The 24,806-nt window shown below is 46.6% G+C and overlaps 1 protein-coding gene across 3 annotated transcripts in view; it reads right to left on the bottom strand.

The window, feature by feature from the left end:
• Window positions 1–24,806, bottom strand: part of LOC130141966 (E3 ubiquitin-protein ligase UHRF2-like) — a 169,498-nt gene that overhangs the window by 119,529 nt on the left and 25,163 nt on the right. For 2 of the 3 annotated variants that reach the window (XM_056323324.1, XM_056323325.1), the window contains exon 2: window positions 2,878–3,120. The exons of the other annotated variant lie outside the window; for it this stretch is intronic. In XM_056323324.1, the coding sequence (XP_056179299.1) occupies window positions 2,878–3,120 (243 nt within the window). The remainder of the gene's footprint in view (window positions 1–2,877; window positions 3,121–24,806) is intronic. 3 annotated transcript variants of the gene reach the window in all.

The raw sequence follows: 24,806 nt of genomic DNA, 5'->3' as shown, positions 1-24,806 counted from the left end.
CCACACAGTCCAGTAAACCACATGGCTGGAGGCAGGGTCCCCTTAACCCTGATCATAGGATTCTCCACTTCTTGTTAAAACGTATTAGAATTCACTTCCCTAGGATCAGAAGTAAGATCAGCCCTTCCACTCTGTCTGGGAAACTGCCCACTGGAAACTGGAGCAGTAGTTTTCCTGGAAGAATCCCCATTTGTGATTGTTTTTCCTTGAAATTCAAGTACTTGTGCCTCTAGGGTCAAGGTGGATTTTCCATCCCACCTCCTCATGTCCTCTCCGTGTAAAACCACAGGGTACCCCGTGGTGTGTACCCTCTATATCCTCTCTCTTGAGCAAAGGAATACTTGCTGTTAACAGCTGAGCTACTGGTCCATACAGGTGGGGAGTTGGACCTATCATCTTTTTGTTGCTAGAACTCCTGGAACAGTTATTCACACTTTTCAGACAGTTTTTCCACAGCTGAGTTGCAATTCCATAAGGAGGAAGAGATTTTCTTCGTATTGCTGGAGTTGGCAACCCACTTCATCCACCATTGGTGCCTTTTGGTCTATAGGTCATTACTACCAATGAGTTGGCATATGATGATGGTGCACTCCATAAAAATTTCAGCTACATGGGTTGTGTGCATCAGACTTTGTTGGGATCTGTGGGTAACTGCATGCTGTTCGGGTTATAATAAATCATCTCCAGTGCAGCTAATTCCTTCAGGTATTGGATACCTCTCTCCATGGTGGGCCATTTGCTTGGATGACATATAACATCTTCCTTGAAGGGATACCTTTCCTTCATGCTTGACAGCAGTCACCTCCAGAGGCTGAGGACTTGCATCCCTCTTTCAATTGCCTTGTCAATATTCTCTTCCCTAGAAAGTGATCTCAGCTGCTTGGTTTCACTACCCTCTAATTCCAGGCTACTAGCCTCATATCCCAGCATCAGAGCAGCCAGGTGATAATGTGCTCACCTGGATGATGGCTGAAATCTTTTTGAATATCAAACAGCTCACTTGGGGATAGGGATTGAGTGGATACCTCTTGTTCTGCCTCTTCCTCCTGTTCTTGTTATGTCCCTGTTTCATCCTCCTTTACTAAACAACCCGTCTTTTGTGTCTCTTTCTTCTTGTGTATAGGGGAGATTGATACTAGCATGGGTTAGTCCTCTGGTTCAGCTGCATCACCCACTGCCAGGGTCTGAGTAGCTGCAGTGCCTGTCGCTGGGGTTGGAGTAGCTACAGTGCTTGTTACGGGGGTTGGAATAGCTGCAGTGCCTGTTGCCTGGGTCTGAGTAGCCACAAATAGTTCCTTAAACCTAAACAAGACTGAACAACATTCATGGTTCCTAGCAATAGGACCACTCTGGTTTCAACATCCCAGGGATATTAATTTTTTTCAAAATTTTCAAATGCTAATGTAATTAGACTGGAGGAGAAGGGGAAGATGTAGGAAGATGTCTCCATAGGTTGGCTCTCCAAGGAGACAAGTCAAAAGGTGTAATTATCAGTAGTTTCCAATAGATGGCTCCCGAAGTAGAGAGGTGACAGCAATGCTGAGTACAAATACCAGATTAGTTTCACAACCAGCAATTCTGTCATATCATAAGCCGGTATTACAAAGTACAACAAAATTATAACCTTAGCCCATGCCCCAAAGGCGATAAATACCAAAAGAGTAAGCATATGCTGTAAGGTGTTACATAACTCTGAGACCAAGCGCCACAACTCTGAGAACAAATACATCAACATTGTGACCAGCAAGTATTAAACTAATATATTAAATGCTTATAACAGATTTGTTTTAACATGCTTTGGTCAGATCTGTCATTATGTCAAGCCTTTGAGCCCCATGTTGGGCACTAGAAAGTACTGTCATGGTTTAGCTGCAGCCAGCAACTAAGTACCACACAGCCACTCGCTCACTCCCCACCCCATTGCCCCCAGTGGGATGGGGAGGAGAATCGGAAAAAGGTAAAACCCGTGGGTTGAGATAAGAACAGTTTAATAACTGAAATAAAATATAATAGCAATAATAGTAATGAAAAGAGATAACAAAAAGAGAGAAAGGAATAAAAGCTGAAGGGAAAGAACAAGTGATGCACAATATAGTTGCTCACCACCCGTGGACTGATGCCCAGCCAGTCCCTGAGCAGCAATCAGTGACCCCTGGCCAGCTCACCCTGTTTATATACTGAGCACGATGTTCTATGGTATGAAATATCCCTTTGGCTAGTTCGGGTCACCTATCCTGGCTATGCTCCCTCACGGCTTCTTGTGCACCTGCTCACTGGCAGAGTATGGGAAATTGAAAAGTACTGGACTTAGGGGAAATACTACATAGCAACAATTAAAACATCAGCGTGTTATCAACATTATTCTCATCCTAAATCCAAACCACAGCACTGTAGCATCTATTAGGAATAAAATTAACTCTATCCCAACTGAAACCAGGACAGGTTATTAAGCAGTATGTGTTAGCTAATAATATATTCCAATTGCATCTGTTCACAGAATCACAGAGTCATTTAGGTTGAAATGGTCTTCTTGAGATCACCTAGTATAACCTCTCTGCTCATGCAGGGTCAGCTAGAATGGGTTGCCCAGGACCATGATCCAGTCAGGTTTTGAATATCTCCAAAGGTGGAGACTCCACCACCTCTCTGGGCAACCTTTTCCAGTGTTCTACCAGTTTTAGCTTCTAAACATTAAATGCTTTTTTAACACAGTTTAAGATTTATTTTAAACTGCACGATGCAAACTAATATTGACTCTCTCAGTCCCACTGTCATAAAGCCGGTCATGAAAGAAAACTGCTTGAAGATACAGGCCTGTATAAGCAAAAAAAGTGATAGAAGCAAGATAAGGCCCCTACTTTCAAAACTTGCACATACCTTGTACAATCCAATGCCAGGATCTATAAGAAACAAGTGAGTTGATGTAGATGGCTGATTCGGTGATCTGCTACTGGCTGCTATTTTGACTTTGTTTTTACATTTGGAAACAGCACATGGATTGACCTCTCCACTCTGATTTGTCACAGAAGTGGTAGGAGCTTCAGATTCAGAGCGTATCAACAGTTGAACTATGTCATTTAGTCCAACATCGTAGTCAAATAAAGTGTGTCCATCTTCCAGCTGTCAAGAAAAAAACAGAATACTGGTAAAGTTCCACTTTGATATTAGTATGTAGTCCTCCTCTTAGAGAGGATAATTTCAGAAAACATATTTCCTTCAAACTTCAATAGAAAAAAGACATGTATTTCAGGCAAATCTAAGAAATCATGTCTTGAGTGAACTCAACAACTCATGAAGCACAGTGGACTCATGACTTCTGCCCAATGACAGCTCTTAAATAAACATATCTTTAGAGAATCAAGATGCTTTAATCATGGAAATAAATTTAAAGTACCACAGATAATTTCAACCCCATGTGTCACACCCAGCTCTGCTAAGAAAAAAAAAAAGGTGGTTGTCATTGGTGACTCCACTCTGAGTAACAGAGGGCCCGATATGCCAACCAGACCCAACCCATAGGGAAGTCTGCTGCCTCCCTGGGGCCCAGGTAAGGGACATTACTAGAGAACTCCTTTGTCTAGTAGGGCCCTCTGATTATTATCCATTACTGTTTTTTTCAGGTGGGCAGCGATAAAGTCCAAGCAACAAGAATTCTGAGGGCAATCAAGAGAGACCTCAAGGCCTTGGGGCAACTGGTTGAGGCATCAGGAGCTCAAGTAGCGTTTTCTTCTATCCTGCCAGTTGCAGGGTATTGATGGTGCAAGTAATTGGAAGATCACACAGATCAATACCTGGCTCCGGGCCTGGTGTCACTGGCTGAATTTTGGTTTTTTTGATCATGGGTCAGTTTACACGGCACCAGGCCTGCTGGCAACAGATGGGGTTCACCTGTCTAAAAGGGGGAAAAGGATTCTAGGTCAGGAATTAGCAGGGCTCATTGAGAGAGCTTTAAACCAGATTTGAAGGTGGAAGGGGATAAAACCAGGCTCGCTAGAGATGAGCCTGGGGGCAGCATGCCAGTGTTGGAGGCAAGATCGATAGCCCAACTGAGGTACATCTACACCAATGCCCAAAGCATGGGCAGCAAACAGGAGGAGCTGGAAGCCATTGTGTAGCAGGAAAACTATGACATAGTCGCCATCACAGAAACATGGTGGGATGACTCGCCTGACTGAAGTGCTGCAATGGATGGCTACAAACCCTTCAGAAGGGATAGGCAGGGAAGGAGAGGCGGTGAGGTAGCCCTGTATGTTAGGGAGTGTTTTGACTGTCTAGAGCTTAATGATGGTAACAACAAGGTTGAATGTTTATGGGTAAGGGTCAGGGGGAGGGCCAACAAGGCGGACATCTTGGTGGGAGTCTATTACAGACCACCCAACCAAAATGTAGAGGCGGACAAAACATTCTACAAGCAGCTGGGAGAAGTCTCACAATTGCTAGCCCTTGTCCTCGTGGGGGACTTCAACTTACTAGATGTCCACTGGAAATACAGCACAGCAGATAGGAAAGACTCTAGGAGGTTCTGGAGTGTGTGGCTTCCTGACACAGCTGGTGAGTGAGCCAACCAGGGGAGATGCCCCGCTGGACCTGCTGTTTACGAACAGAGAAGGACTGGTGGATGATGTGGTGGTCGGAGGCTGTCTTGGGCATAGCGATAACAAAATGACAAGAGTTTTTGATTCTTGGAGAAGTAAGGAGGGGGGTCAGCAAAAACACTGCCCTGGACTTCCAGAGGGCAGTCTTTGGCCTGTTTAGGAGAGTGGTTGACAGAGTCCCTTGGGAGACAGTCCTGAAGGGCCAAGGGGTCCAGGAAGGCTAGACATTCTTCAAGAAGGAAGTCTTAAAGGCACAGGAGCAGGCCGTCCCCATGTACCAAAAGACGAGCAGCCTGACTGAACAGAGAGCTTTGGCTGGAAGTCAGGGGTAAAAAAGAGAATTTAGGACCTTTGAAGAAGGGGCAGACAGTTCAGGAGGACTATAAGGATGTTATTGGGTTATGCAGGGAGACAATTAGAAAGGCGAAAGCCCAGCTAGAACTTAAGCTGGCCACTGCCATCAAAGATAAGAACAAAATGTTTCTACAAATACATTAGAAACAAAAGGAGGGCCAAGGATAATCTCCATCCTTTATTGGATGCGGGGGGAAACATTGCCACAAAGGGCTGAGGTACTTAATGCCTGCTTTGCCTCAGTCTTTAATAGTCAGACCAGTCATCCTCAGGGTACTCAGTCCCCTGAGCTGGAAGACAGGGACAGGGAGCAGAATGAAGTCCCCATAGTCCAGGAGGAAACAGTTAGTGACCTGCTGCTCCACTTAGACATGCACAAGTCTATGGGGCCGGATGGGATCCACCCGAGGGTACTGAGGGAGCTGGTGGAAATGCTCGCCAAGACACTCTCCATCATCTATCAGCACTCCTGGCTAAACAGGGAGGTCAGAACACTGGAGGTTAGCCAGTGTGACACCCATCTACAAGAAGGGCAGGAAGGAGGATCCAGGGAACTACGGGCCTGTCAGCCTGATCTCGGTGCCGGGGAAGGTTATGGAACAGATCATCCTGACTACGATCACACAGCATGTGCAGGACAACCAAGGGATCAGGCCCAGCCAGCATGGCTGGATGAAAGGCAGGTTCTGCTTGATGAACATGATCTCCTTCTATGACAAGATGACCCGCCTAGTGGATGAGGGAAAGGCTGTGGATGTTGTCTTCCTGGAAGTTAGTAAAGCCTTTAACACTGTCTCCCACAGCATTCTCCTGTAGAAACTGGCTACTCATGACTTGGACGGGTGTACTTTATGCTAGGTAAAAAACTGGCTGGATGGCTGAGCCCAAAGAGTGGTAGTCAATGGAGTTATATCCAATTGGCAGCCGGTCACAAGTGGTGTTCCCCAGGGCTCATTATTGGGGCCAGTCCTGTTTAATATCATTATTGATGATCTGGACGAGGGGATGGAGTGCACCCTCAGTAAGTTTGCAGACAACACCAAGTTGGGGGGGGGGGGGGGGGGGGCGGGAGTGTTGATCTGCTTGAGGGTAGGAAGGCTCTACAGAGGGATCTGGACAGGTTGGACCCATGGGCCGAGGACAATTGTATGATGAGGTTCGACAAGGAGAAGTGCCTCGAGTCCTGCACCTGGGTCACAACAACTCCATGCGAGGCTACAGGCTTGGGGAAGAGTGGCTGGAAAGCTGTCCTGCAGAAAAGGACCTGGGGCCTGGGGATGCTGGTCGACAGACAGCTGAACATGAGCCAGCAGTGCGCCCAAGTGGCCAAGAAGGCCAATAGCATCCTGGCTTGTATCAGAAATAGTGTGGCCAGCAGGACAAGGGAAGTGATTGTCCCCCTGTACTCAGCACTGCTGAGACTGCACCTCGAATACTGTGTTCGGTTTTAGGCCCCTCACTTCAAGAGGGACGTAGAGGTGCTGGAGCACGTCCAAAAAAGAGCAACGAAGCTGGTGAAAGGTCTAGAGCACAAGTCTTATGAGGAGCAGCTAAGTGAAGTGGGGTTGTTTAGCCTGGAGAGGACGAGGCTGAGGAGGGACCTTATTGCTCTCTACAGCTACCTGAAAGGAGGTTGTAGACAGTTGGGGTGTGGTGGGTTGACCTTGGCTGGATGCCAGGCGCCCACCAAGCCGCTCTATCACTCCCTTCCTCAGCAGAACATGGGGGGAGAAAAAAACATGGAAAAAACCCTTGTGGGTCAAGATAAGGCAGTTTAATGAAGCGATAGCCAGTCACACACGTGGAAGCGAAGGAAAACAAAAGATGTTATTCTCTACTTCCCATCAACAGATGATGTTTGGCCACTTCCCAGAAAGCAGGGCTTAAGTATGTGTAGTGGTTGCTCCAGAAGAAAAGTGTTGTAAATAATAAATGCCACCCCCCCCCCTCCCCCCCCCCTTCCTCCTCCTTTCTCTTAGCTTTTGCAATACAAGCACAGCACTATGAGGGATGCTATGGGGCTCAGCCAGACCCAACACATGGGGGTATGTCTCTTCTCCCATGTAACAAGCGATAGGACAAGAGAAAATGGCCTCAAATTACGCCAGGGCAGGTATAGATTGGATATTAGGAAACATTTCTTCACGGAAAGGGTGGTCAAGCATTGGAACATGCTGCCCAGGGAGGTGGTGGAATCACCATCCCTGGAAGTGTTCAAAAAACACGTAGATGTGGTGCTTAGAGGCATGGTTTAGTGGTCAACTTGGCAGTCCTGAGTTAACAGTTGGTCTTGATGATCTTAAAGGTCTTTTCCAACATAAATCATTCTATGATTCTACAATGAGCAAGTTAATATATATGTGTGGCTATGTGTATACATAATTATTTATATAGTTGAAGCTCGAGAACAAAGTAGCAAGTATTGGGGGCCCTGGTGGAATTCACGGTCTTGAGGGATATGGGCGACCCTGAATTTTAGGAGAGCAAACTTTCAGTTGTTTAAGGAATTAGTGGATGGGACTCCCTGGGTAACAGCCCTCAGGGATAAAGGAGCTGAACAGAGCTGGCAGCTCTTCAAAGACATTTTTCTTAGAGCACAAGAACTATTGATTCCTATGTGCAAGAAATCAAGCAAGGCAGGCAGGAGACCAGCATGGATGAGTAAGGACCTCCTGGTCAAACTGAAACTCAAGAGGGAAATGCATAGGCAGTGGAAGCAGGGGCACGCATCCTGGGAAGAATATAGAGACGCTGCCTGGCTGTGTAGGGATGGGATCAGGAAAGCTATGGCACAGCTGCAGCTGAATTTGGCAAGGGATGTGAAGAATAACAAGAAGGGCTTCTACAGATACGTTGGCCAGAAAAGGAAGACAAAAGAAATCATACCCCCCTGATAAATAGGGCAGGGAATCTGGTGACAACCAACATGGAGAAGGCAGAGGTACTCAACAATTTTTTTGTTTCAGTTTTCGATGGTAATCATTCTTCCCACATCTCTTGAGTCCCTGAATCCCAAGGCAGGCACTGGGGGAGTGAAGTCCTACCCATCACAGGAGATTAGGTTCAAGACCACCTGAGGAACCTGAACATGCACAAGTCCACCGGACACGACGAGATGCATCCCAGGGTTCTGAGGGAATTGGCTGATGTAATTGCCAAGCCACTCTCCATCATATTTGAAAAGTCGTGGCAGTCAGGCATAGTCCTGAGTGACTGGAGAAAAGGGAAATATCACACCCATTCTTAAAGAGGGTAAAAAGGAGGACCATGGGAACGACATACCAGCCACCCTCACCTCTGTGCCCAGTGACCAAGGGCAAATTGTGCCAGACTAGTCTGGTGGCCTTCTGCGATGGAGTGACTGCTTTGTTGGACAAGGGAAGAGCTATGGATGTCATCTACCTGGACTTCTGTAAGGCCTTTGATATGGTCCCCCACAACATTCTAATAAGAATCCTTACGCATTGCTGTCGTGGTTTAACTCCAGCTGGCAACTAAGCACCACACAGCCCCTCACAGACTCCCCCTCCCAGTGGGATGGGGGACAGAATTGGAAGGGTAAAAATAAGAAAACTCATGGGTTGAGATAAAGACAGTTTAACAGGTAAAGCAGAAGCTGCGCACATAATCAAAGCAAAATAAGGTACTCATTCACTATTTGCCATTGGCAGGCAGATGTTTAACCTTCTCCAAGAAAGCAGGGCTCCATCATGTGTAACGGTTAATTGGAAAGACAAACCCCATAACTCCAAACGTCCCCCCCTTCCTCCTCCTTCCCCCAGCTTTTATTGCTGAGCGTAACGTCATATGGTATGGAATATCCCTTTGGTCAGTTGGGGTCAGCTGTCCTGGCTGTTTCCCCTCCCAACTTCTTGTGCACCCCCAGCCTACTCACTGGCAGGGCAGTGTGAGAAGCAGAAAAGGCCTTGACACTGTGTAAGCACTGCTCAGCAATAACTAAAACATCCCTGTGTTATCAACACTTTTTTCACCACAAATCCAAAACATAGCCACATACAGGCTACTGTGAAGGAATTTAACTCTATCCCAGCCAAACCCAGTACAATTACAAGTATAAGAAGTTGTTGTTACTAATTTAGTCCACTAAAAAAAGAAAACATTACCAACTAATATATTTATCCCAAATTTTAAAACTACAGATAATTAAGAAAAAGGGTAAGCGTAATGGCAAGAGTTGGAAAGATACAGGACAGATCTTGTTCTCCATGAGAATTATATCAACCAGAGCGTAAAAAGACACATGGGCCCTCTGATCTATGTTCCTCACTCCTGTTGCACTTAGACACCCACTTGGTCCAGTTGCTGGCACAACAGAAAGAAAATTATCCCCCTTAAAATAAGGGAATGACCTGTCATTCTGATCTATCCAGTCGTCTCAACATCAACCCAAGAAGTCTAAGCTTTTGAGAAATAAAAAGTTAACCCTGAATCTTTGTGAACATGTAATTGATGGCAGGACTTCAATTTGCACAGAGTTTTGTTAGAAGTGTTTCTAGTGCCAAGCAATATAAATGCATGGTTTTAAAATGTCAGTCCCTCTCTGATTGGGCTCTGCTTTCATTCAGGGCTTTGTCCCTGTATGTAAATGGTGAAAAACACTGATGACAAGCAACCTGAAGTATTTCTCATCCAGCAAGATCAAGCTTGTTTTGCCTCAGGAAGCTAAACCTTTGCTGTAATTAATATTTGTAAGAGACTGATGGATGTTAAAGATGTGGATGCTGGCAGTTCCTGTGGCCAGTTCAAAACATGGGAAGCCAGTGCTAGCAGTAGCAGCAGCAGTTGTTGCCGCATGCTGAGATGAGTGCGAGGTTTCTGAGGTCCCCGGGGGATGTTTGAGGGAGTTTCTGGGCCCCGGTACCCTTGGGTTGTGTGTGTGTAGGGACTGGCTGGCAGGTGACAGGTCTCGCGAGAGGGGCGGGCGAGAGTTGGGCAGTCCCGACGGTCCCTGTGGCCAGTTCAAACCGTGGGAAGCCTCATATAACCAGTCCCTACGGAGCGGAGCGCTAGCTACAAGGGTGTGCAAACAGGGAGCAGCTCCTGAGGGGAGCGGTGTGGCGCTTCACGTGAGAAGGGTGGTGCACTCTACCAGTTGTCGGGCTGCTGACTGTTCTGCTCACCCACAAGCTTAATCTGCAGCCCCAATGGTCACCCCAGCTAGCTGGTGGCTGTGTAAACCTACCCAGCAGCTTGAGGTCTCCAGGGAATTAGAAGAGCTTATTAGGCAGTACTTTGAGATTGTCAGAAGCATGGTGGCAGAGACTAGGGGAGGGCTGTGCTCTGCAGCAGCTGGGAGCCCATCTATCTAGCCAGGCTAGCCTGGGATGAGTGGAGGCAGCCACCCAGATGGAGCTTCCTATCAGGGAAGCTGCTGTCCAGGTGAAGGACTGTAAAGTCTGTACCCCACACTCCTGGGTGGAGGAGGGTGCAAGCTCCACCTGTGCAAGGTGCCCTCCAGTGGAATCACTCAGGCAGTGGGTGGAGGTGCTGCAGGAGGAAGTCAGCAGGCTATGCTGTATTAGGGAGGGGGAACAAGAAAGAGAGTATTATTTGAGGCATTGCAAGAAGAAATATTAGGGCTCCATGGCACTGACCTCCAAGGCCTACCAGACAAAGAGTGTCAACAACAAACAGACAGCACCTTGGAGAAGAAGGTACCGTGGAATCATAGAATGGTTTGGGTTGGAAGGGACCTTTAAAGGTCTTCTAGTCCACACACAGCCCCCCTTGCAATGAGCAGGAGCATCTTCAGCTAGATCAGGTTGCTCAGAGCACTGTCCAACCTGACCGTGAATGTTTCCAAGGATGGGGCATCTACAACCTCTCTGGGCAACCTGTTCCAGTGTTTCACCAATGGCCTCTGGTAACTTGTGGCAGCATGACATATCACTTCTGCCCCCATTTCCTCATATGTACCAACCAGCAACAGATACAAAGTCTTGGCAGTGAATGAAGCCAATGTGCAAGACTCACAGGGGGAAACCGCACCAGTTGCACACACTGAAAGTCGCAAAAGGAAGCGGTGAGTGCTAGTAGTGGGCAACTCTGCTGAGAGGCACAGAGGCGCACCCATCAGCCGGCCTGATATACAGTCAAGGGAACTTTGCTGCTTGCCAGAAGCCAAAATCCAGGATGTCACAAAGAGACTGCCACAACTGGTTAAAAGTGCAGGCTACTATCCCCTACTTTTTTCCATGTGGGCACCAATGACACAGTAAAGCATAGCCTGGGCAAGATCAAGCAGGACTTCGGAGTTCTGGGGGCACAAGTGATCTTCTCTATCTTGAGAGTCAAGGATAGGGGTGTGGGCAGAAATCAACGCATCATGCAGATCAACACCTGGCTTGGTGACTGGCGTCATCACCAGGGCTTTGGTCATGGGACATTCTTCAATGAATATGGCCTGTTGGGGAGAGATGGGATCCACCTATCTAGAAGAGGAAGGAGAATTTTCACTGGCATATTGGCTGACTTAGTGAATTGTGCTTTAAACCAACAAACTTGGGGGCTGGGCTTCAAAGCCGTGACACTTGTGTACTCACAAGCAACAGGGTGGATGAGCGCACCTACCGGAGTAGTGAGGAATGCCCCCCCAACCCTTCTAAATATATTTCCACCAAAAAGGTGAGACAGTCGACAGTCTAACTGAAGTGTCACTATACCAATGCACGTAGCATGGGTGATGAAGAGGAGGAGCTGGAAGCCACTGTGCAGCTGGAAACCTCTGATCTTGTCACTGTCACTGAAACTTGGTGGGATGAATCACACGACTGGAGCACTGCAATTGATGACTATAAACTGTTGAGGAGGGACAGGCAAGGAAGGAAAGGGGGGGGGGTGTTGCCCTCTACGTAAAAAAAAAAATGGATTGATTGCACAGAGCTGTCCTTGAAAAACAGCAGTACACAGGTTGAGAGCTTCATGGCAAATTGTGCCAGACTAGTCTGGTGGCCTTCTACAATGGACTGACTGCATTGGTGGACAAGGGAAGAGCTACAGATGTCATCTACCTGGAGTTCTGTAAGCCCTTTGACACGGTCCTCCACAACATCCTTGTTGCTAAATTGGAGAAAGATGGGTTTGATGGATGGACTGTTAGATGGATAAGGAACTGGCTGGATGGTCTCATCCAAAGAGTTACAGTCAATGGCTCAATGTCCAAATGGAAACCGGTAACAAGCAGTGTTCCTCAGGGGTCCATACTGACACCAATACTGTTGCATATCTTCATCAATGATATAGACATTGGGATCAAGTGCACCCTCATCAAGTTTGCAGATGACACCAAGCTGAGTGGTGCTTGAGGGAAAGGATACTATCCAGAGGGGACCTTGGCAGGCTTGAGGAGTGGGCCCGTGCAAACCTCATGAAGTTCAACAAGGCCATGTGCAAGGTCCTGCACCTGGGTCAGGGCAATCCCCAGCATCAATACAGATTGGGGGCTGAATGGATTGAGAGCAGCCCTGCGGAGAAGGACTTGGGGATACCGGTGAAATGAAAAATTGGACATGAGCTGGCAATGTGCATTTGCAGCCCAGAAAGCCAACCGTGTCCTGGGCTGCATCAAAAGAAGCAGGGCCATCAGGTCGAGGGAGGTGATTCTCCCCCTCTACTCCGCTCTGATGAGACCTCACCTGGAGTACTGCATCCAGCTCTGAGGTCCCCAGCACAAGAAAGACATGGACCCATTAGAGCAGGTCCAGAGGAGGGCCACAAAAATGATCAGAGGGATGGAACACCTCTTCTGTGAGGAAAGGCTGAGAGAGTTGGGGATGTTCAGCCTGGAGAAAAGAAGGCTCCAGGGAGACCTTATTGCGGCCTTTCAGTACTTAAAGGGGGCTTCTAAGAAAGATGAAGAGAGACTTTTCACCAGAGAGGGCCTGTTAGTGATAGGACAAGGGGCAACAGTTTTAAACTGAAGGAGAGTAGAGTTGGATTGGACATAAGAAGGAAACGCTTTACGATGAGGGTGGTGAGACACTGGAACAGGCTGGCCAGAGAAATTGTGGATGCCCCATCATTGGAAGTGTTCAAGGTCAGGTTGGGTAGGGCTTTGAACAACCTGATCTAGTGAAAGATGTCCCTGACCATGGCAGGGGGGTTGGACTAGATGATCTTTAAAGGTCCCTTCCAACCCAAACCATTTTATGATTCTCTGTTGTTGTTAGAATCTTTTTTTTTGCAAGAAATCCCAGCAGCAAGGAGAATGGGAGAACTAGGGGGAATCAATCATGAATGCCAAATAGAGAACAATAGGACAAGAATCTATTTTTGACTGCACAATGGATCTAGAGATAAACGCTTTTTGATAGAGCAGCCTATATGGGAGTTGGAACATCTGTCATAAGTAGTGTTGCTTGAGGATATAGTGGGTCTCCTGGAACTGTGAACACATTAAAAGAGCATGTCTTAAGCGCTGTAATTCGTGTAAAGATGATAATTTCCCTCGTATAGTCAGCCCCTGAATTCCCTTTTATTTATTTTTCAGTTTGGTGAGAGTTGAGATAACTGTACTTCAGGAAATGGATCTGGTACAAATGTGTTTTAAAGCTTAACATTGTATATGGTGCTACAGATATGGTTCATATTTATGTTTAAAGCTCCTGGAATCCTAAAATGTTCCCTTCAGCTACTGTATTCCAAGCCTTGATTCGTCCAGTTTTACCTTAGAATCATAAAATCATTTAGGTTGGGAAGGACCCTTAAGATCATCGAGTCCAACTGTTGACATAATACTACCAAGTCCACCACTAAATCATGTCCCTAAGTGCCATATCTACACATCTTTTCAATACCTCCAGGGATGGTGATTCCACCACATCCCTGGGCAGCCTGTTCCAATGCTTGACAACCCTTTTGGTGAAGACATTTTTCCTAATATCCAATCTAAACCTCCCCTGGCACAACTTGAGGCCGTTTCCTCTCGTTACATGGGAAAAGAGACTGACACCCACCTTGATACAACTGCCTTTCAAGTAGTTGTAGAGAGCAATAAGGTCTTCCCTCAGCCTCTTCCTCTCCAGGCTAAACAACCCCAGTTCCTTTAGCTGCTCCTCATAAGACTTGTGCTCTAGACCTTTCACCAGCTTCGTTGCTCTTTTTTGGACGTGCTCCAGCACCTCAATGTCTTTCTTGTAGTGAAGGGCCCAAAACTGAACACAGTATTCGAGGTGCGGTCTCAGCAGTGCCGAGTACAGGGGGACAATCGCTTCCCTTGTCCTGCTGGCCACACTATTTCTGATCCAAGCCAGGATGCTATTGGCCTTCTTGTCCACCTGGGCGCACTGCTGGCTCATGGTCAACTTGCTGTCCACCAGGACTCCCAGGTCCTTCTCTACAGAGCTGCCTTCCAGCAGGTCAACCCCTAGCCTGTACTAGTGCGTGGGGTTGTTCCTCTCTAGGTGCAGGACCTTTCACTTGCCTACGCTTACGTACATCCGTCCAAGCCATGAGCAGACAGTTTCTCCAGGAGAATGCCGTGGGAAACGGTGTCAAAGGCTTTACTAAAGTCCAGGTAGACAACATCCACAGTCTTTCCCTCATCCACTAAGCGGGTCATCTTGTCATAGAAGATCAAGTTAGTCAAGCAGCCTTTCATAAACCCATACTGACTGGGCCTGATCACCTGGTTGTCCTGCATGTGCCATGTGATGGCACTCAAGATGATCTGCTCCATAACCTTCCCCAGCACCGAGGTCAGGTGCCCTTCAGTGTTGAAAGCATAAACAAAAACTGTTTAGCCATTTAGCTTGTGGACACTTGTCATGGGCCAATATAGCTTACCTAAAGGCTTTTGACATTTCCTAAAACTGTGTGTTAGGGGTTGCTGAATCTGATAATCTAATGGAGGCAAGGCTGCCACAGCTCCATACCCCTGGGTCCAACCAGTAGCGAGACTGAGCCTGTATTCCCAGTAGGCCTCACACATATACAGCATGCATACATGCACACACGGCTGGTCACACAGATCAACACAGGCAAAACCACTCAGCATTCACATAAACCCAACCAACACCAATGGCCTCGTCCTGTTCCCCTCTCTAACTGATCAGAATGAAGGTCTGTTAGTAGGAAATATATACGTATATACCATGTGGATCCCTCCAGTATCTGGGCTTAGACACTCGGTCTATGCAGTAGCTGGCCCCTGGATCCCTGGTCTCCTCAGTTGCTGGTACCTGGACATATGAGCCCCCGAGACCCATAGCCCTACTCCAGCTGCTGGTACAGACCTCCCTTAACACACACCAACACAGATACATGTGCTGTGGATCTCTCCAGTAACTGGGCAGACACTCAGTCCATCCAGCAGCTGTATCCTTGCTCTCCCCAGTTGCCTCATGCACAGACATGTGTATAAAGGGGTCTCTTAGTCAACCCCCAGACCCTATGTTCTCTCCAGCAGTTGGCCTGAACACCCTGGTCCCTCCAGTAGACAACTCCTCTGGTTGTCTCATCCCCAGGGGCACACATGCACACCTGTCTCCCAAGTCACTTAACCCACTCGCTAGCTAGTTAGGTGGTCACGCACCAACATGCGTACCCTCACTCGCTCCAGTTGCTGGCACCCCAGACACATAGGCCCCTATGACCCATGGTCTGACTCTAGTTGCTAGCATTTAGGCCTCCATGCACACAAGTATACACAGAATAGAGAGTTCCCTCATCCAGGAAAAGAGTTTAAATGGATTTTAATGAAAAGACAGGACAGACTCTGCTGATCAGGTACAGGGTATGGCCAGACAAGCATATTGACCAGCAGCTTGTTTACCTGTGACTGGCCCCTTTTATCCCTGTTTTCCCATGCTTGTTTTTCCCCAAACCACCTATATCCCTCCCTTCCCCTGCCTTTGCTTCCTCCCCTAAGCATCCCATAATGACTCTTGTGTGATCCGAAAATGCTCTTCCCCTGCATCCCATAATGTGTCCCATATTCCCTAGGCAGTACCCACACACCAACCCCACCACCCACCCACCCCAGTCTCTGAGGTGATCCAGAGAGCCTCTCCCATTGACTCATCTTAGCATCATAGAATCATTTAGGTTGGAAAAGGCCCTTAAGATCATCAAGTCCAACTGTCACCATCTTGACACTGTCGTGATGAGTGTCACCCCTGGACAATGACAATGGGGCTGAGGCTCTCCTGAGACAGCCCTGGGAGGAGCCGGGGCAGGGTGTCCCTTACTCTGACTGTGTTATTGGGGTTCCCCTGACTGCCATTGTGCCTCTGTGCTCCCTTCTGTGTGTGTGGAGATGAGCCTTTGATGGGCTGATGGCTCTCCTGCGATGGGCCGTGGCAGGTTATTCTTCAGGTTCCCTCACCTACCAGTGTTCCTCTGGAGACAAGTTTTTTTTATCACATAACCTAACAGGGTGCTCTTTTCTTCCAAGAATGACTGTTACATTCATAAAAGCTGGTTTAAATTTTTCACTTAACTTTTTGAGTTGTAAAAGCTGTTTGGAGGTATGTCCAAATACATAGCCTAGGTGACTAGACCTGTGGTGTTCAAATTGATGTTGGGATCATGCTCTGTTTATATACTATAGGTGGATACTGACAACTTTTTAATTTAGTTTTCTGGTGATATTCTTTATTGCAGCTCTGTTACTCTAGGGCTCCTCTGAAGCACCCTTGAAAGGAACAGAAATATAGCTCTTGGCCAGGTAAATGCATTGGCCAAGTGCTACACTTCTGTACAAGACAGTTACTTGATGCAACTTTTGACCGGAGGAAAGCCTTCATTGAGCACGTTCAACGGGGAACTCTCCTGCTATGTGCTCAAGGAATCAAAAATCCTGAACTCCTTAACTTCTGGAAAAGGTTAGATGGAAGCAACAATCCCAGCAACCTTCTTGCATGGCAGGAAGAGCAAGTTCTGTACATAAATCATGAGATTGAGTATAGTAGAAATTCTAAAAGCTCCACTGAATTTCACTTATGTGGGCACCCAATGGGACTTCTAGATTAATTTATTCAAAATAACATTATTTATGATGGATTTAGTGTGGATAACTTCTATAAAGGATCCTTAACCAAAGTTTTCTTATTCAACTTGAAGCTATCTATCCTAATGTCTTAGAAAAGACAAAAGAAATTCAAGAATTCTGTTTTAGGGAGCATGTAAGGCCCGGGCAGATTAAAATTTGCCATCATCTATTCTTCTCAAGTTTAAAAACAAACAACCCCCCCCCTCTACTACGCTCTCTATGTAGTTTCATCTTAATTGTTAGATGCAGGTATTGGGGTGGGGTGGGGGGGGAGAGAGTCTGTGTCTGTCTGTGGCGGTGGGGTTCAGAAAAAGATCAAAGGAGCTTCTCTGTGCTCCTCTTCCAGTATTTGAACACCCTCATGGTTAAAACAAACAAACAAACAAACTCCTAATATCTAATCAGAATTTCCCATGTTCCAACATGTGTCCATTGCCCCCCATCCTATCACTGTGCACCTCCAAGAAGAGTCTGGCTTCGTTTTCTCTGTATCCTCTGGTCAGGTAGTTGCAGACAGAAATAACGTCTCCTGGCACCTTCTCTTCTGAAGGTTCAACAAACCCAGCTCTCAGCCTCTCACTGCATATCGTGCTCCAGCCCCCTGACCATCTTGGTGGACCTCTGCTGGGCTTGACCTTGATAATTTGAAACATTATGAGCTATTTTACTGTCACATTACGTCTGCTTTCCTTTGAAACGTTTAGAGGAGCTATACCCTTATTTTCACTGCAACAGAAGTTTATTATCAGTCTACATAAGAAATAAGCCATTACCAATACCTAAACTTAAAGACGTAGCGGTATGCAGTTCAGGATAACATTCAGCTACCACGGAAGTGTGCTTAAGTGAGTCATGCAAAAATGCTTCCAAGATTTCAACCCAAACCACTACTGCAAACTCATTGGTAAGAATACAGAACAAATTATCACCAAATAAATTAACCAGCATACATTCAGAACCAAGATAAAAATATTATGTGCAAGTATACCGCATAGATATTTACAGGAAGAAGTTCCAGCGGACTCCATCTTATTTCTTAGGAAAGAGAACCTTGAAATGAGAAGGGCCTGAGGGGTAAGAGGAAAGACAATAAATACTTAAGTAGCTCATATTACTAACATGCAAAGAGCCATACAATAAAGAAATTAAAGAAACATCAATAAACTCAAAAAGATGTCAGAACAGAAAACAAAACTAAGGCAAGCAACATATTAAGATCATATGTTGTAAAGATGATGCCAGACAGCCGTCTAATCTGAGGAAGGCCTTCCTTGCACAAAAGAAAAATATAAGGTGCAAGCAAAAATAAAAAAATATATAGCCCATCTCCACCACACAACAGAGTACAGTACAGACATTCCAATTTAGTGCTGGAAATAGAACAATATAGTTGTATTAGTGCAATGCCGTTTCCAGTAGAGTTAAGTAGCTCTGGCAGCGATGCTAATTACCCAATGAACAATGCTACTGTAGTCCAGATATACATCTCCCAGAACCTTAGATAATTCCTGATACCATGTCATTATAATTATTCTTTGGCACCCATATATATGAGTGGGAACTACTCCATTTAGAAAGTGCTACAGAGCAAAATACTTTGGAAGACTACTAAATATAGATATCAGTCTCAAACTTCAGCTAATATTTTTTTATTTCTTCTTTTTAGAAATACTTTGAAGTACTTATTCTCTTCCCAAGTTGCTTGATTACTACTGTCTGGGCTGGACAGGAATGAAAATATTCAAATCATGCAAGAAAAGGCAAATATTTTAACGTTCTTAGTTTTTGCTAAGGAAAAAGTAGTTGATAAAAATATTTGCGCTAATATGCCTTAATTCACAGGCAAAGTAAGTGACAAGCAAAATTTCAAAGCACCTAAGGGCTTAATCCTTGATTGTCTAGACTAGGAGTCTAATATTTTCTATGCAAGTGTCCTGGTTTCAGCTGGGATGGGGTTAATTTTTCTTCTTAGTAGCTGGTGCAGTGCTGTGTTTTGGATTTGGTGTGAGAATAATGTTGATAGGACACTGATGGTTTTGGTTGTTGTTAGGTAATGTTTATACTATGTCAAGGACTTTTCAGTTCCTTGGGCCCTGCCAGCCAGAGGGCTGGAGTGGCACAGGAAATTGGGAGGGGACACAGCCAGGACAGCTGACCCAAGCTAGCCAAAGAGGTATTCCATACCATATGACGTCATGCTGAGTATATAAACTGGGGGAAGAAGAAGAAAGGGGGGACATCTGGCATTATGGCATTTGTCTTCCCGAGTAACCGTTACGCGTGATGGAGCCCTGCTTTCCTGGGGATGGCTGAACACTTGTCTGCCGATGGGAAGTAGTGAGTGAATTCATTGGTTTGCTTTGCTTGCGTTCATGGCTTTTGCTTTACCCATTAAATTGTTCTTATCTCAACCATCGAGTTTTACATTCCTTTCCAATTCTCCTCCCCATCCCTCTGGGTGAGGGGTGAGGGAGTGAGCAGCTGCGTGGTACTTAATTACCAGCTGGGGTTAAAACACGACAGCAAGTTATTGGACTGATGTATAACCACCTAATGGAGATACAGAAGGTACTGTCATTTCATTTGGCAATCATGATGATACATATGCCATCATGACTATCAGAAAAATGTCTTCATTGCCATACTACATATGTCAAAGCTGCTGATATTGTGTATTTTGTCAAGCAGTAAACTTGCTGTCAAAGCACACCTCAAAGTGTATCCCTGGATGACCAATTCAGTAACAAAGACTAAAAGAGAAAGATAACTAACTCCCTAAATAGATAGACTAAAATGACAGCAAAGTTGGTCAGACTAAACTTATCTGCTACAGGGGAGCACCTATTTAACCACTAAGCAAATTTGCAGAGCACAGCTAAGAGTCTTGGCAGCTGGCACAGCAGGGGGCACAAAGGAGGCCCAGAAACTGCTCCAGAGAGAGTATAGGAGCAGCTTAAAGTTGTGTGACAATGGCAGTGACGAGCCACAGGGCTTGGTCCCCAGCACTGTGTGGAGCAAGTACCCCTGGTATGGCAGAGCGCTTGACTCAAACACAGAGCCCTAGAGGGAGGATGCAGCTGCCCAGGTCTGGTGTTTCAAGGAGTGTCTGGAGCCTCTCCCTGGGGCTGGGGGTGATGGTGGCATCACCTGTGAGAGACATGCTCTGGTTGAGCCACTGAGTCAGCAGGTGAAGGAGCTATAGGAAGAGGGGAGCAGGCTGTGTAGCATCGAGGAGGATGAGCAGGAGATGGACAGGGTCCTCACAGAGACTCTATAGAGGCAAGAGCCTGAGCCACATGATGCAAGGAAGGAGGGGTGGCTAGCGGTCAGTCGTGCTTGAACGAGAGCAGGATGGATGCGCCCAAGTGGGGGGTGGGGGGTGGGGGTGGGATTGGAGCTGGAAGCTTGTGACTTCTGGTAGCAGGAGAAAGGCTCCTTCTCTACATGCAGATCTGGGTTTACAGAACCAATAGAGTACCTTGGTAGCCAAAGAGGAGAAACAAGCTCTGAGGGAGGCTTCAGAGCCAGCTGGGCCCGAACTGTTGTGGTAGGTTAACCTTGCCTGGCTGCCAGATGTCCACCCACCCAGCTGCTCTCTCACTCCCCCTCCTCAACAGGACAGGGGGACAAAATAAGATGAAAAAGCTCGTGGGTCAAGATAAAGACAGGGAAATTCCTTACCAATTATCGTCACAGGCAAAACAGACTCAACTTGGGGAAAAAATAAATTTAATTTTCTTGCCAATTAAAATAGAGTTGGATGGTGAGAAACAGACAAAAATTAAAACATCTTGACCCCATCCCACCCAGGCTCGACTTCACTCCTTTATTCCTGACTCCTCCCCATCCCCCTGAGCAGTACAAGGATATGGATATTTGGGGGCTGTGGTCAGTTAATAACATTTTGTCTCTACCACTCCTTCCTCCTCACACTTTTCCCCTGTTCCAGCATGGCTCCTCTCCATGGGCTGCAAGGAAATCCCTGCTCCACTGTGGTCTCTTCCATGGGCTGCAGTGGAATATCTGCTCCGGTACCTGGAGCACCTCCTCCCCCTCCTTCTCCACCCTTGGTGTTCACAGGGATGTTTCTCACATTTTTTTTTCCTCACTCCTCTCTCTGCCATGTGGTGTTTTGCCCTTTCTTAAATATGCTTTCATAGAGGTACCACCAGCTTTGCTGATTGGCTCAGCTCTGGCCTGCGGTGGGTCCGCTGTGGAACTGTCTGTGTCTGGCACAGGGCAGCCCCTGGTCTCTTCTCACAGAAGCCACCCCTGAAGTCCCACCCCTGGCTACCAAAACCTTGCCACAGTACACCCAATAGAACTGTGCATTAGCACCAAGAGGGAACATTGGGTGAGATGCAGTTGGAGTCTCCCTTCTGCAGGGGACCCATCTGCTGACCAGACATAGGATCATAGAATAGTTCAAGTTGGAAGGGACCTCAGAAGGGTCCCAGTCGAACATCCTTCTCAAAGCAGGGTCAACACTGAATTCAGACCAGGTTTCTCAGGGCTTTATCCAGTCAGGTGTTGAAAACATCCAAAGACAGAGATTGCACAACCCCTCTGGGCAACCTGCTCTACTGCTTGATTGACTTCATTGTGAAAAAGTTTTCTCATATTCAGTCAGAGCCTCTCTTGATTCAGCTTATGACCATTGCCTCTCATCCTTCCATCATGCACCACTGTGAAGAGCTTGGTTCTGTCTTCTTGTAGGAAAGGATCTGTCACAGGAGGTTTGTTGCTTGCTGGAGGCCCAGATACAGGATACTACAGAGAGGCTGCTACGGCTCGTCCAATCCTTTCACCTATTACCCCTTACTGCTCATTTGTTTGGATGCTGGTAACACTGCAAAAAAGAGACCTAGAGCAAATCGTGAGTGACAAAAGAGGTCTGGGAACAAGGGTGAAGCACATGGGAGCCCAGGTGTTCTTCTCAATACTGCAGGTTAAGGGAAAAGGCTCTGGTAGGAGCAGATGCATCCTATAGGTTAACACCTGGCTGCACAGCCAGTGCCCATGGCATCCTAATTGATTGATGAGGACTGCTGAGAAGGAACAAGAACCACCTGACAAAGTGGGACATCTTTGCCAATTTGGGGAGGAGGACTTTGAACTAGGTCTGACAGGTCATGATGACCAAAGCCTGAAGAGAAATAAAGGAACAGGGGCATAGAGAAAGTACCCAGGGGATAGATAGTCCCTCTCTTTCCCTGTGAAAGCAGCACAAGTGGGAGCCCATCTCAAGCGCCTGCACATAAACGCATGCAGCATGGAGGGGGACACACACAACAAAACCAAGAGAAATCAATATTCTGGGCACGGTTGCAGGGCTCTGTTCTCATTGGGATTACAGAGATGTGGGGGATAGGTCACATAAATGAAGTGCAGCCATGGATGAATGAAGCCCTTCAGAAAGGACAGGCTAGACAAGAGGCAGGGATGGGTTGTGCTCTGTGCAAAAGGAGTAGCTCAAACATACAGTTTTCCCCTGGAGTGGGGGAGGAGACAGTCAAGAGAATGTGAGTACAGAGTGGAGGACAGACCAACACAGGTGATGTCCGAGTATACTGGTTGTGGCCGCAATAGAGTTAAATTTCTTCATAGTAGCCTGCATGGGGCTATGTTTTGGATTTGCGATGAAAACAACGGTGTTGATAACACACTGATGATTTAGTTATTGATGAGCAGTGCTTACACAGCATCAAGGCCTTTTCTGCTTCTCACACCACCCAGCCAGCGAGTGGGTGTCATGGTTTAACCCCAGCCAGCAACTAAAGTGCCATGCAGCCACTCGCTCACTCCCTTCTCACCCAGGGGAGTGGGGAGGAGAATTGGAAAGGAATATAAAACTCGAGGGTTGAGATAAGAACAGTTTAATAATTGAGATAAAATATAACAAAAAGAACAACGATGATAATAATAATAACAGCTATAATGAAAAGGAGGGAGAATGGGAGAGGAATGAAATCCAAAGGGAAGGGAGAAAAGAAAACTAGTGATGTACAATACAACTGCTCACCACCCGCCGACCGATGCCCCACCAGTCCCCGAGCAATGATTTGCAGGCTCCGGCCAACACCCCACCCCCACCCCACCTGTTTATATACCGAGCATGCCGCCCCAAGTTATGGAATACCTCTTTGACTAGTTCAGGTCAGCTGACCCGGCTGTGTCCCCTCCCAACTTCCCATGCCCCTCCAGCCCTCTCGCTGGTAAGGCCCAAGACACTAAAAAGTCCTTGACCTAGTACAAAAACTACTCAGCAACAACTAAAAAACATCAGTGTGTTATTAATCTTGTTCTCACACCAAATCCAAACCACAGCACTGCACCAGCTACTAAGAAGATTAACTCTGTCCCAGATGAAATGAGGATGGTATCCAGCCCTTATTCCATACCATTTATGTCATGAAACATTTTCCAATACATAATCACCTCTCCTGTCCTTTAACATGAATACACAGAGAGCATTCCCTTAGTCTATGGACCATCTCTCTAAAGTCCATTGAGTTGATTTAGTCCATGATGTTGGGCTCCAACCATTATAACAGTCTTTCTAGGCAGGGAAGATGGTATGAGGTGTGGGATTGTTGCATTTGGAAGCCAGTTCTGATTCTATTACAGCTGCACTGATCTGGTTTCACCAAAGTCATTCTTCGTTGGTGTGGCGATTGACCAGGAATCAGGTTCAGATCTTCAAATCCAATGTGGTAGAGATGGGTGTCACAAGGCACACACTGTACTAATATCTATATAGAAGTGGCAATATACAATATTGTGCAACAATTAACATCACACAACTCAGTTCATTGGCTATTTTCACCCAAAATCAAATCCCCCTGAGGCACACATTGATCTTCCCCATCTTCCTGCATTACCCATCAAGTGCTCCCAGGTCCCTGAGCAAAAGCAATCCCACAAATGGGTTTGCCTTTGCCTGAGGCAGCAATAACCCAGACTGTTTTCCCCAGCATATTTTTTATGTGCACTACAGGAACTTTATCCCCTTATACAGTACGTAAAAGCTTTGATTGAGCAATGATAGCGTGACTGGCAGATCCTCTAGTGTTGACTAACCAGGTGGCTTTTGCTAGATGTGTATCGCAATGTTTGAAAGTTTCACCACCCATTGCTTTCACTGAAGTCTTTAACAGTCCGTTACATCGTTCAGTTTTCCCAGAGGCTGGTGCATGATAGGGAATGTGATATACCCACTCAATGCCATGCTCTTTGGCCCAAGTGTCTATGAGATTGTTTCAGAAACTAGTTCCGTTGTCTGATTCAATTCTTTCTGGGGAGACATGTAGCCACAAGACTTGTCTTTCAAGGCCCAGAATAGTGTTTTGGGCTGTGGCATGGGGCAGAGGATATGTTCCAGCCATCCGGTGGCTGCTTCCACCACTGTAAGCACATGGTGTTTGCCTGCGCAGCTTTGTGGGAGTGTGTTATAGTCAACCTGCCAAGCCTCCCCATATTTATATTTCAGCCGTTGTCCTTCATACCAGAGAGGCTTTAACCACTTGGCTTGCTTAATTACAGTGCATGTTTCACATTCATGGATCACCTGTGCAACAGTGTCCATGGTTAAGTCCACCCCTCGATCTCGGGCCCATCTATATGTTGCATCTCTTCCTTGATGGCCTGAGGTGTCATGGGCCCATCGAGCTATAAAAAATTCACCTTCGTGTTCCCAATCCAAATCTACCTGGGCCACTTCAGTCTTGGTTGCTTTATGTACCTGCTGGTTCTTTAGATGTTCTTCAGCGGCCCAACTCTTGGGTGCGTGAGCATCTACGTGACGTGCCTTCACAACCAGGTTCTCCACCCGAGCAGCGTTATCTTGC

This window comes from Falco biarmicus, chromosome W (genome assembly GCF_023638135.1).
Source record: "Falco biarmicus isolate bFalBia1 chromosome W, bFalBia1.pri, whole genome shotgun sequence".
NCBI lineage: Eukaryota > Metazoa > Chordata > Aves > Falconiformes > Falconidae > Falco > Falco biarmicus.
This window is presented reverse-complemented; position numbering and strand designations above follow the sequence as displayed.